This window comes from Antedon bifida, chromosome 11 (genome assembly GCF_963402885.1).
Source record: "Antedon bifida chromosome 11, ecAntBifi1.1, whole genome shotgun sequence".
NCBI lineage: Eukaryota > Metazoa > Echinodermata > Crinoidea > Comatulida > Antedonidae > Antedon > Antedon bifida.
This window is the reverse complement of record NC_136236.1, coordinates 7641878-7660843: the sequence shown is the minus strand read 5'-3', so window position 1 is coordinate 7660843 and position 18966 is coordinate 7641878. Positions and strand designations below refer to the sequence as shown.

The 18966-nt window shown below is 32.5% G+C and overlaps 1 protein-coding gene and 1 long non-coding RNA gene across 2 annotated transcripts in view; both read right to left on the bottom strand.

The window, feature by feature from the left end:
- Window positions 1–457: 457 nt before the first annotated feature.
- On the bottom strand, window positions 458–18323 carry LOC144856433 (protein DD3-3-like). The gene is made up of 14 exons (XM_078714440.1): window positions 18189–18323; window positions 17409–17462; window positions 16004–16090; window positions 15082–15177; window positions 13810–13948; window positions 13204–13320; window positions 12558–12725; window positions 11523–11725; window positions 10943–11044; window positions 9411–9563; window positions 8708–8878; window positions 7986–8221; window positions 3866–4082; window positions 458–2852 (listed from the first exon to the last, which is right to left on the bottom strand). Exons 1-14 carry the CDS (start codon window positions 18263–18265, stop codon window positions 2348–2350), a joined length of 2325 nt encoding a protein of 774 aa, XP_078570566.1. The 5' UTR covers window positions 18266–18323; the 3' UTR covers window positions 458–2347.
- The window catches only part of LOC144856500 (uncharacterized), a 109549-nt gene continuing 91040 nt past the window's right edge, over window positions 458–18966 (bottom strand). The window contains exon 2 of the long non-coding RNA XR_013614931.1: window positions 458–646. This is a non-coding gene — a long non-coding RNA (uncharacterized LOC144856500). The remainder of the gene's footprint in view (window positions 647–18966) is intronic.

Below are 18966 nucleotides of genomic sequence, written 5' to 3'. Positions count from 1 at the left end.
AGAGGCTGCTGTTATCCATTTTATAGGACGGCGATGGAAGTAATGACCGGACAACCTTTAGTTAATTGCAATTCTCAGCTCGTTTTACATGATTTGAAAGCCAATTAAAACAGAGAAGCGCGTGGTGTTGCCTTACAGTTCGATAATAACATATGTACTTATGTTGTATTCGTTCTTGTTTAACTTCAAAACATAAGATTTAGTCGGCAATTATGAGAGAATGTACAATGCTTTTTTTTTTCTATGCTACCATTGAATGTATTGATAACGTAGGACAAATACCTATTAGGTACGAAGGGTGCAAGGAAACGGAAATCGAAACATGTTTGATAAAATTATCAATTTATGATAGAATTGAGCATTTTCAAGATGAATTAACATAATATGCCCTTATTTTAATTTCGATAATAATTAATTAAATCATCTCTGAATTACACAAAATCGTTAGAACCCAATGTGTACAAACAGTATTCCTTTATTTCGTGCTAAAATATACATACAAATTACATATGAACCTTTTTCTAAAAGAAAAACAATATAAAAATTGCAATTATTTATAATTTTGAAAGATGCTTGATGTTCCGTCCAGCGGATAAAAAAACTTCATTAGAAAAGACAACTCATTAAAGATATGGATCTTAAGCAACTAAGTACTGTATGTATAACTCAATACTGTATGTATAGGAAAAGAACAGACTGTATGAATAATTAAGAATTACAAGGCAGAGATTTGTACCGAAGTTTTTCCATTGTGCTCGCCTATGTCAGAATTAACCATAATTTATATATAGATGTCAGATCATGTTTTGTTGCAAATATGTGTACAGATTTTTTTTTCTACAGTGAGTGATCCTAAATTACATATTTTTCTGTTTTAAAAAAGAATATAATCGTAACATTACATACTCTTAAAAAATGTGGTTACCATTAGCAGAGACGTAACGCAAAGACGTAGACGTAACGCAAGGACGTAGACGCATCGCAAGCGAATTGACCAATAACAAGTAGCAGTTAGAATAATCAATCGTTTACGATTGGTCAAATCAAACCTTGCGTTGCGCCTTATTGGTAACCACGCCTAAAAAACAATGTCAAAACTTTCTTCGTTACTGCAGTAGAATCATTTTGACATCTTCCCACTTGGACAAGTTATTTTGAGCAATCACAAGCGATGGATTATTCGAACTGTCGATTGTCATTGGTTAACTCGCTTGCGTTGTACCATGGAGAATATTTGTACATACGCCCTTTCACTGCGTCTAATTGGGAAAAAAGCTTAACAATTTCTAAAAAATATACAGTAGCTAGGTACTAGATATCGACTTGTGCATTATGATATGTAATTAACGACCTACTCAGCTTACTGTGAATTAATTAATGACCTACTCAGCTCACTGTGAATTCATTATTGCATAGTAACCACTTTAACACGTATTGCTCTCCAGTGATTATATCATTATTATTCATTCAATCACATTATCTAAATCAAATTAATATACATCTATCTTTCATATATAAATATCCTTCCACCACATTCATTATAAAACTGTACCTATCAAGAATTAATCTTATAATATCAAAATATTTAATTTATTAAAAAATACTTTCTTTCATATTATATTGAAAGTGTAAATCAAAAATATACATCTCTATAAACTGTTAGCTAGGCATATTGGTGTTTAAAATAGTACAACTGCCAACTCTTACTGAAGACTTAATAATCTCTCTGATACAAAAAATAATAACTTTTTGGTGAATAGAAAGTTTGTGCTAGTCCACAGATTTTTCAATTTATGGGAAAGTTGATTGCATTTAAGTATATACTAAATTTGTCTAAAATTACATGATTTGAAAGACTATGAATACCTTACATATATCTTCCAAACTAAAATGCATTATCCATGCAAGGCAATTTGTTTTTACATCATCATCATCATCATTAAGATTCTAAACTGAACTTTAGAGCTAGCTAATCTACAATAAAATTATGATCAGTATAAAATAATTTTAAAAGATTACCTTTTGCTGGAATGTTTGATAAAAAAATGTTTTTCACTATTAAGTGCATTCATAACGCAATTTTCGCAAACTCTTTGTTAATTTAACAACTGTAAACACTTACAAACATTTTTATTTTTGTCCTGTTATGTTTTCTGTTAAAAATCATAAGTAATCATAATTTGCGGTTCCACGCTGGAGTCGAGTAACTGACAAGTTACTAGAGTTATTTAAACGAAGTTTTGTTCTATACCGTAAACAGTTCAGTGTGATTGAATAAAGCAAAACTAGTGATGAAATATAATAAATTAAAATAAGTAGTTTAAAAGATTTCAATCTGGGAACTTGATCAAACCCTTCCGTCAACTGACTTTGCTGATGCTGAACAGGACGCACGAATACCAGCCCACTTGTCAGGGTTTTTACGGAAATACATAACGCTACCAACAATTAACATAACGAATACTAACGAAGCGATGACGCAACCAACAATCAATCCAATATTCGGATTACCGCGTACTATGTACACACCGCCCTTCTGTGCTTCAAACGTCACTTTATCATTTTGTAGCTCCGCATCAACTTCATTCCACGTTCTGAAGTCGTCGTCGGAGTAGTAGACCGTCAGAATGTCGTACGAATCGTCGTTGAGGTTAATCTGCATACTGAACGTTCTACCGTTTTTAGTTAAATTCCCGGCAGGTCCTAAGTTTATGAAATTGCTTTCGTAATGTTTGCCAACGTTTACTTCACGACCATATGACTGAACGATCTTTTCTCCGACCTCTGGTGTCCATTCTTCAAGTCTAATATCGTACAATTGATTCAAGTCACCAGCATCAAATCTTATTGAGCTAAAAGAAAATTGGCAGTAGAATAAAATATTAAACAGGAAGGCTATTTGAGGTCTAGTAAATTTTTCAAATGGTACAGCTAGTTATCGACTACCATACCCATGGTACACCAAGATTTACTAACAAATACCATGCCAATGGTACACACAGTTAACTACCAAATACCAGTGGTACACTTTGTTAACTGCAGACAACCATACCAAAGGTATACCTAGTTGACTATTGACTACCATAACCAAGGTACACTTAGTTCACTACCAAGTACCATACCCATGGAACACAAAGTTTTACTACGAACTACCATGCCAATGTTACACATTAACAACGCTAGACGATGAAACGCCAGTTGAGAATGAAACCTGATAGGTTTCGAAACGTACTGTAAATTCGCTTATACTATTTTTGGTTGTTCAAAGGAAATTTTATTTAATTATTATTACCAACTACCATATCCATGGTACAGCTAACTAACACCTAACATACCCATGGTATACTAAGTTAACTACTGACTCCATTACCCAAGGTACACCTAGTTGACTACTGACTTACTAAACCCATGGTACACCTTATTTAACCATCGACTACCACTTCTTATGGTACAGGATAAACGACTTTCTATCAATACCTATGGTACAGCTAGTTAACTGAATACCATGACCTATGGTACTTTACAGCTAGTGAATTACTGCTGAACATTACCAATGGTACAGTTAGTGAACTTCATTAACTATGGTACAGATAGTTAATCGACTACCATGACCTATGGTACTTTACAGCTAGTGAATTACTGCTAAACATTACCAATGGTACAGTTAGTGAACAGCATTACCTATGGTACTTTACAACTAGTGGATTACTGCTAAACATTACCAATGGGATAGTTAGTGAACTTCATTAACTATGGTACAGATAGTTAATCGACTACCATGACCTATGGTACTTTACAGCTAGTTAATTACTGCTAAACATTACCAATGGTACAATTAGTGAACACCATTACTACATTTAGTTACCTGTGAGTTGTCGACACACTTCCGCCAGTTGTACCAATTGACTTGTAAATAATCGCCTCATCCCTCGATATGATTCGACCTTTTTGACTGCGATTTGAGAAGTTATTGTTACGAGTACACATATACTGATAGTGTCCTGTGCTTGTGACCTTTCGTGGACCAAGGTCGAAGTATGTTCCAGCATCGTCAAGTTCTGACATTTCACCTCTGAACTGACCTGAAATATAAAATATCTCATAGGTTAACTAAATAAAATGATGAATATCGATCTTGAAAAAATTATTACATAAAAAAATGTACAAGGTGTACAATTAGACCTTATGGCCCATATTTTTAATAGTAACTCTGCCTCTCGTTTGTATAATTTACACTACAGTAAGTAAATATATATTTTTAATATGTTTTACATAAGGGTACCCTTGTGTCAAGTGTTTTTTATATCTGACTTATTTTAAAAACTTTTCATTAAATTCATTTTTGATATTAAGTACCGTTTGCGTGTCAAGTCATATTTCAAGAATAATTTTTGATCATGGAATTTCTGACACTGACAGTGGTAGATCTTTATTATTTTTAACGATTTAGACAGTTTGTAGACTTGTTAACATATTTAACATTCTGGCCTCTTATAGTATGTAAATATATTCTGTTTCTCTCGGAGGTATTTTTTAATTTATGATCGATAAAAATTCTGTAAAATATGTATAAATTGTTAAATAATCATCCGATTGTCAGTGCTGCATCTCCTCCACATATGACATATTTGTACAGTATCGTAGGAATATTAATACAGTAATAGCAATACAGAATCACAGTGCATCACATGTGATGGCTGTATCATGTAAGGTTAGATTAAGGATTATGTTCTTATGCTAAGTGGAACACATGTGATGCTGTATCATGGTATATTCCTATGATACTAGATAAGTTCAGATAGCCTACAGATACCAACAATCAACTAAGAGAATACAAACATATTAAAATAAAACATTGAAAACTTTATATTATTTATAATTATTTGTGATAGGCTATTGACCCCTCATCATGTGTAACATTTCTTGTCTAAATTTGCTAGCTACATTTTAGTCGTCACTCATTGAAAGAAACACCTGCAACAGCAACTGCGCCCAAGGCTGGTTGTATGAATGAGAGCCACAAAGTTCAAACATGATTATTTTTAGAATTTAAATCTAATATTCTCCATTTTTAATTATAAATTATATAAATGAATATTATTTTTATAAGTGGCATAATGATAATGTTTAATTCCATAGTGTACATCCACAATGGTAAATTACTAAAAAAAATTACAATGCTGTGTACGTATCAGTGGCTGGATCTCAATTGAGATACAAATCAAATACAGTAAGCTTTTTAATCAAAATGATCAAGTAAATTAAACACCCAGAAAGAAAATGTTAAGCTAAGATAAACAAAAATGTCAAATGAATACCTTACTTGACTTGACGTTTTGAATATCAAATAAGGCTTGGTTTATTTCAAAGAAATCATTATATTATTTTTTACAAATTATATAGCATAATCCAAAAATATACTGGCCTAAAAAATATTCTATATATTGCATTTTTTTAAATGACATTTCTGTAGTTTATAGTAATGTTATGGCTTTGTATTTTTTAAATACAAAATAAAATAAAAACCGAATAGATTCAAATCAATTCAGATACATGATCTATTATTAATATTCAACATCATTATTCAACATATTATCTATTATTAATAATAATCTAATTTATCATATTAATAATAGATATACTGTATTACATAATTAATTAACACTTTACAAGAGATAAGAGAAATATCACACTTCAACTGTAGTTGGTGAATGATAGATGTGATATGTCATCAATTATTAATAGATGATATAATTTAAATTATTAATAATAATTGTAACAATAAATCATGTTAATAATCTAATTATCATGTTAATAATCTAATGATTAATAATAGATCATGTACTCATTATTATCTTTACGCTAGTTTAATTTGCAAGGACCTATAGATTTATGCAAATTAAGCATATAATATCATTTGTCCAAAGCTGTCATCAATTTTATTCTACTTTTTGATTGTAGGTTCGAATGCGTATGTCTGTGATAACAGAATCGAATCATCAATGGACTTGCAATCAACTAAATTGGGTCAGACAAATTGACAAGAATAAACAATAACATGATGTTTGTTGTCCTAGGTCTTCACAAGTCGCAAGAGGCCTACAGTATAAATATTGTACTGTATTGTGCATTTTGCATCAGGTAGGAAAATTGTTAAGGCCAAATTACTAATTAATATATTGGTTAGGGCGTGTGGCGCATTGTGTTGGACATTCGACTACTGATTTACTCCTTCCCCCTTTTTGTAAAAACGAAAATAAAAAAGGGAATCTCTCACTGAATATGTCTTTCATGAATGATTAGAGTATCATGAGTCGTGTGGCGCATTGTGTTGGACGTTCGACTACTGATCGTGAGATCAAGGTTCGTATCCAACTCTCGCCACATTGCTTGTATCCTTTAGGCAAGATACGTTACTTATGTTTCCATAGGTGTTAGATCCAAAAAAATTACTGGGGTAATAATGTTCAGCGCTTAGAGGTTTCACAACATTAGGTGCTATATAAATCCAGGATATTATTATTATTAATTACGATAATAAAAATATAGAATCTACTGTATGTTATTCCTTATGACCATTTACACATAACGCGGAGTATAGAATACAGATTCTATGGGGACAAGCTACAGTACGTGATTTTCCGATTAACATTCCGCTCATCTTTACAATAAAATATGTGTATGGTAAAGAGGTGGATATGCCACTGGTGCCAATTTAACTACAGTACTCAATTGAAAAAAAATACAGCATCCTTTTGTTATTTTGCTAAGTGCTCCATTGTGTATCTTATTGATTTTTTTTCAGAACAACAAAATTCCATACTATGAAATGATATTAAATTTTACATAATATTTTGCACACAAATATTCAGTATACATATGTTACACCAGGATGTGATATTATATCAAGCCTGATGTGTTTATATTAATACAGTTGAAGTCTACGAAATGCTTTTAATTCCCATAGGACTAAGATAAATCTAAACATTTATACAATAACCTCATCTATTAATGTTCAAATCTATCTCATTTGAAATTCAAGGATTTTCTAACAGTATACATTTACATACATTTACAACTGTATGTATGTCAGGCAAATGTCCTTGAAATATGTGTATTACTAACAACGAAAACTCTGACAAGAATTAATGCTGATATTTTAAACATAAATTGTATTAAAAGGAAACAAAACAAGGCCAACAGCGTGCTAAAACGCATAGTGATACCGGACCGACAGACAGACCGACAGACCGACCGACATAGTGAACTATAGAGTTGCGTCCACGCGACTAAAAATATGCAGAGTTGATTTTTTTTCCTGCCCGTAGTTCATTAGAACATTTTAGAAAAAAAATGTCATTTTAGAAAACTTTACATAGAAGAATAAATTTTTTGTTTTCCTTAAAGATTATTTAGCAGTACTGTCCCCCAAAATCATGAAAAATAACGATTTATAAAATCTAACGATTCATAAAATCTAATGATTTATAAAATCTAATGATTTATAAAATCTAACGATTTAATTAAATTATTCACCTCTATAAAAAAAAACTAAAAAAAAAATTAATGATTTCATGGGGACGATACATCTTTAATGTATAGGTTTTCCATAGAAAAACATATTTTACTCTTTCTTTCAGTTACAATAAAAAGGTAACCGTGTTTTCCAATTTAAGTGATTGAAATCTGATTTGTTAAAATGTTACAGATATGTCTTTTAATATAAATAATACATATATATTTTTAATATGAGTTTTGGTTGAAAAGCAGTTTTTTTGCAATAATAAGTTAGGGATTATTTGAAACAAAGTTTATTTATTATTTTATCCATAATATATGTTTTCAGTTTAAAATAGTCAGACGTTGCTGGAGACAATACAACATAGAGGGCACTATATATAACACGAGATGGTGACTGTTAATTTGACTAAATCAAAGTCCAGTGCAATCAAGGCTTAAAGCAAGTTGTAGGTAGGCCTACTTACGGTTTCCAAGAACTGCAAGATTTTCCAAATCTGTCCTGCTGAAACCAAGGAATGATGCATTGTCCAGATGCATGGGAATGTTGTTCCCAAAATGACCAAATTTGGAGTAGGGCTGATAGTACAAGTCACTTCCCTCTGGATAAACTTGCTCGGTCAAGGGAACGATGTTGGAACGATCCGTTCCCTGCAAACCTTGTCCATCATTGTTAGTTGGGTTGGTGTTAGACCCAGTCCACCTAAAAAAACAAATCAGGTGTTAAATATTCATACATTTACAGACACTGTACAACACATGGTTCACATCAGACAATGGACAATGAAAGCTGGAAATCATGTGTAAACCAAAATGGTGGGTGAACATAAATTCCAATATTCCTTTTACAATGCCAAGCAAAAACAAATCTGTGTCGTGTCCGAATAATTGTACTTTTTTACTGTATTCAGTAACTTGGGAATAATGCTGGTTGCATGTATTTATACTATGATGACAAAAATGATCATTCGCACATGATTTGTGATTGGTCCTGCGCTTACGTCCTTAAAACCAAGCTTAAAGTGTAGAATTTAAAAAGAGTATTGTTATTGAACTCGGGAAATAAAATAATGTTGTTATTTTACTTAAATCAATCATTTTTTTTCCTAAACCATGGTTTTCCCGGGTATAGACCCATTCCCAATATGGGATTATACCAGAGGATATAGTGACTATTTTGACAACTTACTGGAAATGTACATATGCTCCCGGTTCAACCTGCAGATTATTTGGTGTGAAATCGTACTCGGTAGCTGGGTACACTTGAACGATGTTGCCACGCTTTCCGCGCACGTTCACATTGTGAATTTTAGCACCCTCCAAATCTTCTGGGGGTTGACGAATGGCAAAGGTATGGGATCTGAAAAAGAATATTCAAAGCTTAACTAGAAGAGCCAGAATCTTCACTCGGTTTTATGATTTCTTCCTCAGGAACCAAAAAAGGGCTTGTCTAAGTCTTGAGACTTTTGGAAAAAGCATGGATTTGTTTCCCATCCTGGTAATTGGCTTGTGTTTGTGAAAAAACCTCAACTTTACAGTAAACAACAAAAATGAGATCACATGACAATTGTTAAAAGTACAATTTAAAATTGGGTTTAAGATTAGGGATATTCTATTTTGCAGAAGTTGATTAAAACAATAGCTAGTCGTATATATGTTAAGTATTTAATTTTAAGTTCTGTTTAATCATACTTTCTATCTATTTTATTACTTTTTTATGGTCTTTTGATATTGAACATGTTTGCAATTGGTCGCTTTCTTGTAGATGCTTTAATTGTACAATGTAATTATTTTGTTTATTTTTGTGCACTGTTCTGGGTTGACCAACTAGCATAGGTGTTTGCACCTGTTTGGTCATCATACTATTGAAAATGCACAAATATGAGACCTACCTGTCCTGGAATGTTCTGCCGTACTGAGCTGTATTGATAGCAAGCCTTAGTTGGAAGTCTGTGTTGCCTCCAGCATCATTAAAGATTTCTACTTCAGGATTGTTTTCAAACACATAGCCACGGTCGTCTGCTTGTTGCTCATTTAAACCAAATCTACAGATACAGAAATAAAATATTTTTTAATATCTTGATAAAAACTTTAGAAGTTTACTCTTGTAGACTTAGGGTCTGTTTCTGCTGTAACGCAAATGAACCGTTTATTTTAAAATGGATTAAAAATAACAAGACCGCGTTTCTGCTCAATTTGTGCTCTGAAATAACCGATTAAATCAATGGGTGGTCATTGACAAAAATTGTTAGAATTACCCAAAATGCAATTGGTCCTAGCGGTTAATTAAAACGTTACTGCCGTGTATTTTGCGCTGCCTTTTAACCGGTTACCACAAATTTGTCCTGTTTTAGCTGCTCCCAAGAAAATAGAGTTAATTTATTCACACCGTTTTTAACCGGTTATTTTTATGCAGCAGAAACAGGTCCTTATTTAGGCAATTAAGCTCTAGAAGGGAGTGTATGGGGAAATGAATGATAAGGAATAGCGCCTAATCATTTAATCAAAATCTACCGAAAGTCATAGAGTATTCTTCAGAAATGGCCAAAATCCTTTACATTTTGCTTTCTGGTTATTTAGGTAAGCAATTGCTCAGAGAAAGAGAGTGTCTGTAGCTCTAGAAGAGAGCGGTATAGAGAAATGGTAAGGAATGTGCATGTGAGAGGCATGGGTTCGAGACCTGTGCCATTTTGCTTGTATTTGTAGGGAAAATACATTACTCTCATTGCTTTTTCTTTCAGTTGGGATGTAAAACTATTAGTACCATGTGTATACATTACACAAACAATAACTTAGTTTATAGCTGATGAGGGCCATAGAAACCTGTGCGGTTGGTCAGGTTTAACCTGGTACGGTTGGTCAGCTTTCAATCAGTATGGTTGGTCAGGTTTCAACCGGTACAGTTGGTCAGCTTTAAATCAGTACGGTTGGTCAGGTTTGAACCGGTACAGTTGGTCAGGTTTAAACTGGTACGATTGGTCAGCTTTCAATCAGTATGGTTGGTCAGGTTTCAACCGGTATGGTTGGTCAGGTTTCAACCGGTACAGTTGGTCAGGTTTCAACCGGTACAGTTGGTCAGGTTTAAACTGGTACGGTTGGTCAGCTTTCTATCTGTATGGTTCAGTACGGTTGGTCAGGTTTCAACCGGTACAGTTGGTCAGGTTTAAACTGGTACGGTTGGTCAGCTTTCTATCTGTATGGTTCAGTACGGTTGGTCAGGTTTCAACCGGTACAGTTGGTCAGGTTTCAACCGGTACATTTGGTCAGGTTTAAACTGGTATGGTTGGTCAGCTTTTAATCAGTACGGTTTGTCGGGTTTCAACTGGTATGGTTTGTCATGTTTCAACCTGACTACTTTTTGACAGGCCATCCACATTGATTAATTAGATTCATTGGTTTTTATTTGAAATAATATTATGTTTACCTTTCTCCAATATTAAGCTGGCTTGCTTGGTTGTTTCCAGCAGCGTTGTACCTTGCATCAGTCTCATTCCAGCCTTCATATTCACCAGTTGAAATGTTGTACCTAGAACACAAAATATATTTTTATATTAAAGATATTAAAGCATCCTGCCTATAGATACAGTCAGTATGGTACAGATGGGCTCGAACCCATGCCTATCACATGCTAGTCATATATTATCATTACACCAACAATCTCTGGTATATACAGCACGCTCCACGATTTCAGATTTTTCTTCCATCCAGAATACAACCGGGCCCAACATTGCTTAACTTCGGTGATCTGACAAGAACCAATGTTTCAACGCTGTATGGCCGTACTATATACTATATATATACTATATATACTTTATGTGTATTTATAAACTATAAATAAACAAGGAAACTATAAAAGGAAGCACAGCTGGCCCATCTACAAAAGTTACACCTTTGTGTTGAAAAAAAGGCCAAGGGAGTTGGGAAAGAGGGTGGGGAAAATCCCCTGATTTGGACACCAGATCGAATAAGGATTTAGTGTGTACATAGCTTAACTATCACCTTACCTAATTCTCATTGCGCATCTTTCATGCTGTATTTCAGGCACTGTCCAATTAAATGTGTTTGTTTGTCCGTTGATGCCATTGCCTAAGTGGTTGTCACGACTCCAGTGGTTTTCTCTACAAATTGGTGCCGCTATGCCGTGTGCAGGGAACATCTTCCACACTCCACGCTCACCATCCGGATCATCCTCTGGATACATAATGTTCTGTCAAGTAAAGGGCAAATGTTATTCTCTCTTCAAAGATGGGTGCCAGCAACACTGTCAAAATCATTCTACTGCAATTACTGCAGTAAGTACCCTTTTTACAGCAGTAAAAATATGATTTTAGTATGTTCCAATGTAGAAGGTTAGTCACTGCACTAAAAACAGTGTGTATAATTTACCCCCAAAAAGCTTACTTGCATAAAATGGTTAAAAGGTAAACAAAAGGTAGTTACTGAAGTAGAATCATTTTAATATGGTACCAAAAGTATTGTGAAGTGAGGCGTCCCATCTAGCCTTTAGCATTGGGTAAAGATGGAAGCTGTTGATTCATTTACAATAAAACCCCTCCTGTGGGACACACCTATATGGGGGACACACCTATTAAAGGGACATTCTCCAGTGAAATAAACGAGGGGAAATATGTTTTACCACATGACCAACTCTTTTCAGAGCATACCCCCATTTTTGGTCCTAAGGTGGCCTCTTATAGGGATTCTACTATTAATAATACAAAAGTATTATTATGAAATAGTTTAAATGCTATAAACTCAAATGCAATTACAGCTCCTAGTATACATATATTTAAAAAAATAATAAATGACCAAAGATAAGATATACTTTATACGTTTTTCATGAATCATATGTACTGTAAATGATAACTTGTGTAAATAGTTTTGTAGTAAGTAACGGCCTTGTGAAAAACACCAATATGGTGATTCAAGTGTTGCATCCGTTTTTAAATAAAGTTGTTACTATTATTATATTATAAAGTTAAAATAATTACTTTGAAAAATATTCCCCAGCCATGTATATATATATTTCACAAACTTACTTCGCAATCAACTTGGTTTGTAGGAATAGCAGCATCATTATTTCTGGTATTTAGATTTGCACGAATAAATGCTTTTGGAACAACACATGCATACCGTGGTTTCACGTTAAAACTCTCGCTCTGGTAGTACTCACAGCGTGAAGGGTCATTGGTCAAAACAGCAATGTCCTACAGTTAAAAAGAAAAATGGGTTATTATTATAAATTAAGAATTTAAGTAGTAATAAAGTGCTGAAAATACTATTTATGATGATAAATTATACACAAATTGACCAAGAAAAATCATCCACAGGTAAAAATAAACAAGAAAACTAGACCATCAGTAGAAGTAATGGTAAATAGGCCTAACCAGCTAAGCTTATGCTCCCTTTGTGGAAAAAATAACTCCTATAAAAATCGGCTTGCCCCCTGCTTTTTGCTTGAATACAAATTTGTCTTAAACTTCCCATAACAATTTGCTTGAGAAAACATGGGTTAATTGTTTTTAATGAAAACCAAAATGTAACATAGTTCATGGACTATACCATTTGTGGATAGGGGAGTTCAATGAAAATTTCTACTTTTCGAGTTATATCTCGCTCTTCAAGGAGAGAGAGCTATTGTCAGTTTATTCAGGTAAGCTAGGCACGAAATAGACTGTGAATTACCTTCCATGGATCGGGATGCCAGTATGGATAATAGTCTCGTTCCTCAGGGCATTCATACCCTCTTCTTGTTCCTTGTGGATTCTGCCTGGTAAATCTAGCAGTGTCACCTTTTAAATTCTGTACAACAACAACAAAAAAACACTGATTTCAATGATGGGTATAGTGTAAGAAAAAAATGGAAAAGAAACACATGAAGTACTTATGATACAGTAGTAGTATAGGGGACAAGCAATATTGGCAGATATACCATATATAGTCAAATATATTAATATCTATTCAGTAAGTTCAAGAAAGCTCAAAATACCAAGAGCTTAGGTAGGCCAACAATTGTATTCAGGGGACATCCTTATTAAGGGGAAAATCTACTGTAAAGCTCTGTCTACACTACCAAACTTTATGTGACAAAAAAAGTGTGATGTGCCCATATATGGACACGATGATGTCATATCACTACAATGACACATCACACTTATTGTAGACAGAGCGTAAAAATAAAATATTTGGCTTTAAAAGTAGAACATTGGTGATTTTCTTTGGGAAGTTGCTTCCATAATCAAGGAAATAAAACGCACAATTACAAATGCTTATTATTTAATGATTGTTTACCTGATCAGCTGTGAACAAGCCTTCATTTCTTTGCCTCAGTTTACAGTCAATGTAGTAGTCATAGTTTTCTTGCATACCGAACCGTGTATCTCGGTTACAATCATAGTTGTTACAGTTGGCGGGGTTGTCAGGAATGGTACTGTTGAATAAAACATGTCATATATAACACCTAAATAAATTCCTGTTATTTGATTGGACGATTGTGGGTCACATGGCGTACAATAGTATGAAATATTTAACGATTGTGTATTAATACTTTTTTTTCATTATTTCATATACGAAAAAAAAATGTTGCATGGGAAAAAAAATATGTCTGTAATTCAATAGCAGAATTGACTGTTCTGTGAACAGAAGTAGCAACACACACACCTTCACAACAACAAGATTAGAAAGATGGCAATGGCAAGAATTTAGATGTTATAAAAGCAAATAATGAATGTTTTCATGTTTGTATGATGGTACAAATAATTGAATTCGGTGAAATATGAAATTTATTTAGAATTTAAGAATCGTTCACCTCATGTTATAAGACAAGTTCTTTTACTTCTTATTCCGATCCCTAAAACAGTTTTTATTTATTGTTACCATTTAAGTTATGGTAAATTTTTGTATGCTTTTATTTCTTGAACTGTTTCTAAATAAATGTTGAATGAATGAATTAAATTATTTTTACCATTGCACTCATAAAAATTCATTATTTGTATAATTATTTTATTGGAAAAAATAAAGCAAGAAGACGAATAGGGTGGCTAATTATTTAAAAATGCTGATTACTATCTGACATATTGTTGTTTATGTTTATATTAAGACTGCACCCTTTTCTTAGAAATACGGATTTTCAATTTTTACTTCCTTTAAAGATGTAATCAAAATCATGAAAAATAAAGATTTTTAAAATCGGACTTTGAATAGGCCATTTTGCAGTTTTAATGAAGTTGTTCACTTCCATAAGGAAAAAAACGGGGAAAAAAATTATTTCACCTATAAAAAGACAAAATAAACAGTTAAATTACCCAAAAACTCATTGTCTTCCAGACAATTTGACCATTTTTTGCTTTAAATTACATTTTTCTCAGGTAAATAAAATTTTTTCAGACCCAATTTTTTGTGAGAGTGAATAACTATTATTTGACATTAAAATAACGTATTCAACAAAAATATTTAAAAAAATATTTTTTTAGGGGGACAATATATCTTTAAAAAAACTTGCCAATGAAAGATAGGAATTAAACTTGATTAATTTTTCACACAAAACCTCTGATTGTGTGTTACCTTGTTGTAGTTCCATCTCGTATCCAGTCTCCACACATATATTGTAATATGATTTCACAGTGATTATTCTGATCTCCACATGAATGCTGGTTAGTCCTGAAAAACAAAATTAAATTGAGTTGTGTAGAAAATGATCTTTTATTTATTTATTAATAGTTATAAAACATAGTACTAATAGCAGTAAAAAGTATGTGGAGGGCTGAGGAGATTGAAATCTGCCTTGTAATACAGTGCTGTAGCTACAAGAAATAAAGTGGTATTAGGTAGTTGCAAGAACAGGGTTGTCAAAGGTACTGTAAGTTGAAACCTTAAAAAACGTACTCTCTTACTCGTACTCTAAAAAAGAGTAAAAAGGAACAAAAATGCATACAAAATTGTATGTATAATACAATATATTTAATGGTTTGAATCCGAATTATTTCACGCTGTAAATATGCTTTATTCCTGAAGATAAACTTTAAACTATTTTGAAATATAGAATCATATTGACCTTTTTCTAAAGTATGGTTTATATCAAACCATTAGTCGTATTATAGCTCTGTCTAAACTATCAAACTAGTTTGACAAAAAAAAGTGTGATGTATGTACCCAAATATCCTAGTTCCATGGCCAAATATGGTAGTGGTATGACATCATCATGTCCATATATGGGAGCATCACATATTTTTGTCACATACTGTAAAGTTTGATAGTGTAGACAGAGCTAAAGCTAAAAACATTATTTGGATAAAAAATAATTGTTAATTTAAATCTTATCAGGAAATCTTGGTCAAAATTGTTTTTAATATTAAGCTCATTTTTTTCTCAAAAAAGAAAGAACAATTTAAAGTGACGTAAGTGAGGATTGAGAACAAAATAAATTATAAATCTAATAATAATGTTACTATTATTATAAAAGTAACATTTTTCAAAAAAAACTTACCATTCGATTTGTAAATTAGAACCAGAGTAATAGTATAAGCTGCCTACGTTGTAACCGCCTCTATTGTTGTTCTGGGAGTCAAATAACCTGAATGAAAAATAATGTACTGTAATTGGTAAGTTTGTAGGCCTATACTCAGTAACTTCACTGTCAGGGTCAATTAAATGCAAAATTACATCCAATATATTCGTGACATTTTTAATGCCGATTCTGAAAGCAGGCCCAGCAATCTTTATCTCTGAGTTTCCCTAAGTTACAGTTCTTTAAATTTTAAATTTTATTTGCTACTGATTCCATCAAAAACAGATATCCGCATAAACATACAAACATACATACTAGAAAAAACATTCTAAAAATTACAATTATTTACAATTCAGTGCAATTTTAATATTGTTCGGGATGGCAGGAAAGGGGTTAATATTAACCTATAGGCAAAGAGAATGAATGGGGAAAGGCAGAGAGGAGGAAGCAGGAGGTCTTAGCTTGGAATCAGGAAATGAGAGGAATGTTGGTCATTTCTTAGTGACACACAGGACAAAGGTCTATTAGGTAATAAATGGTGGGTTAAGAGATTAAACAACTTTATATATGAATTGTAAGGAGGAAATATTAAAAACAATATGCTTATAGCATGATGAATGTTAACTATAGGAAGGTGTGGAATTTTTCTGAGGACTTTAAATGACAAAGTCTATGATTAAAGATGTATTGTCCCTTGAAACACAAAAAAATGAAGGTCAAAATATTCTAAATTTAAATTGGCCATATCAATGTAATATTAAAGTTATTCACTTTACGTCGAAAATTCGAGCTAAAAGCAACAAGTTTACGTAATTAACAGGTAAATTAGTTTAACTACATTTCGTCTGGAAAATCTTCGCGAGCGAAAGTAAACAAGGATTTAAAACCACGAGTACGCATTATGCATATGCTAATTAGGATTGTTTACAACTCGTCACGGTTGAGAAGGTATTTTCACACAGATCGTGAGGAAGTTTTATGATTATCCATACAGAGTAGCCAAACAAGCACGTTTCATTATGGGTATGTTTTGATCGAAAACTTTGGCTGGAAGTCAGAGTTATTTTTTTAACAAAAAAACGTCTGTATTTCAGTTAAATGATTTTTTTTTCGACAAATTTTTGGTGATAGTTAATAACTAATATGATACTTCAAAATGACCCACCTTTTTTCGAAATCTGTTATTTTTTATTTTTTTGGAATTAGTCAAACGGACAATACATCTTTAAGTTTACACACATTGTTTTCTTTTGTTCATATGTTTACAAACATTGGTTTTTTTCATTCATCAGATCAAACATATTTTTTTAAATCTTGATAATTATAGAAACCTGCATTTGGAACTGGAATGCCTCTGGAAGTTCATCTTACGATTTTTACTTACCGGTTACCGTTATTTCTTTCTCGTTTTGCTTCATCCAATCTATTATTGCTTCCCCTACAAAAAAAGTATTCATTCACTTTTAAAATAAACAAAATTTGTATAAAATTATAGAAAAACCATGACAACAACTTTTTTTAATGTTTAAGAAGTCCATATCTATGGTTTTAAGTAAGCCTTTTAAACTATTCTTAAAGACGTGTTGTCTTACATAATAGTATAATAATAATCCACTTTGATCACAAATTGGATCTACATTTACCTGAAAAAATGTAATTTAAAGCAAAAAAGTGGTCAAATTGGCTGCGAGGAATCAACTAATACTAATTCAAAAAGTGAGGAAATATGTCAAACTTTATTTGTTCTCATTAATTTGTTTATAAATTATTATAATAATAAAACGTATCACATTATTAAAAATAAATTATAAGGGAAAAATTACATTTTTAAATATAAATATAGGACAAATACAAATAATTAAGCCCATAAATGTATGTTATCATACAGTATATTCTATTTAAGGAAAATAGAAAATAATTATTATTGGGCCTATCTATAATACATTCGTCATGTTTGTATATTGTTAATAGGCCTACGTACAACACTTAGGAATAAGCTAAGCCCAATTGTTGTAGTGTAGTAGGCCAGCTGCTAATGTTAATATTCTATACCACCAGGGACTTGCCCTCCGCAGTTACAGTAGTAAGGCATAATGGTCTTGGTGGCAGGCCTCACAATGATGAGGAAAATCTGTCAAATAGAAATCGTAAATAACAAACTAACCTTGGGTTTTGTAAATACATATCTGCATTAGCTTTGTTAAAAACAGCAATTAACATCATTACTACCAGGCCCTTCATATTGACGCTGTCGCTCTAACACCACCGCTACCTGTTTATACCAGCGACTGATCTTTTCCAACTTTGATGTCATCCGCTCTGAGCCACATAACTCATTTTATCTGATATAAAAAATAGTCCTATTCTGGAATACAATATTTGTAATTCTCTATCTACAGTATTCTAAACACAGTTCAACATATAAAGATTAAAGATTTGAAATATGACATTAGCTCTAAATAGGTAAAAATTAAAATTAATGACATAAAACAGAGTTTGTTTTGTGCGTAATAATACATAAAGTTATTAAGGGATCATCTTGCTAAGTTACTTTCCAATTACAGTATTCTAGGACTTTAAAGATTTGTCCTGTCACTAAAAATAGTCCAATAACATTTAAATAAATTCTTGTCATTTGATTGGAGCAGGGACACATGGCGAGCAGTAGTACGTACTATTTAACGATCGTGTAATATTACTTTTTCATTTTTTCGTGTTCAAAAAAAATCTACATGAAGTCTGCAAACGACGGAATAGAAGCAGCGACTCTCACGAGGCGATCTCTCATTCAAAAACAAGATCTGAGTGGCAATGACTAGAAGAATCTTCTTAGATGTTATTAAAACATAATGAAAAACTTTTATATTCGAGAAAATAGAATGTCATCTTTCACCTCATGAAATTATTTGTACCAACGCACTCATAAACATCATAATTAGACT

Bases quoted from the DNA above. Each gene is read 5' to 3' on its own strand.
- LOC144856433 (XM_078714440.1), bottom strand. From the start codon at position 18,265: ATGAAGGGCCTGGTAGTAATGATGTTAATTGCTGTTTTTAACAAAGCT. The intron at 11,726-12,557 runs GTAAGTTTGTGA...TTTACTTGACAG, and splicing joins CAAACCAAGTTGATTGCGAA to AACATTATGTATCCAGAGGA. The intron at 8,879-9,410 runs GTAGGTCTCATA...ATTCTTTTTCAG, and splicing joins GGCAGAACATTCCAGGACAG to ATCCCATACCTTTGCCATTC.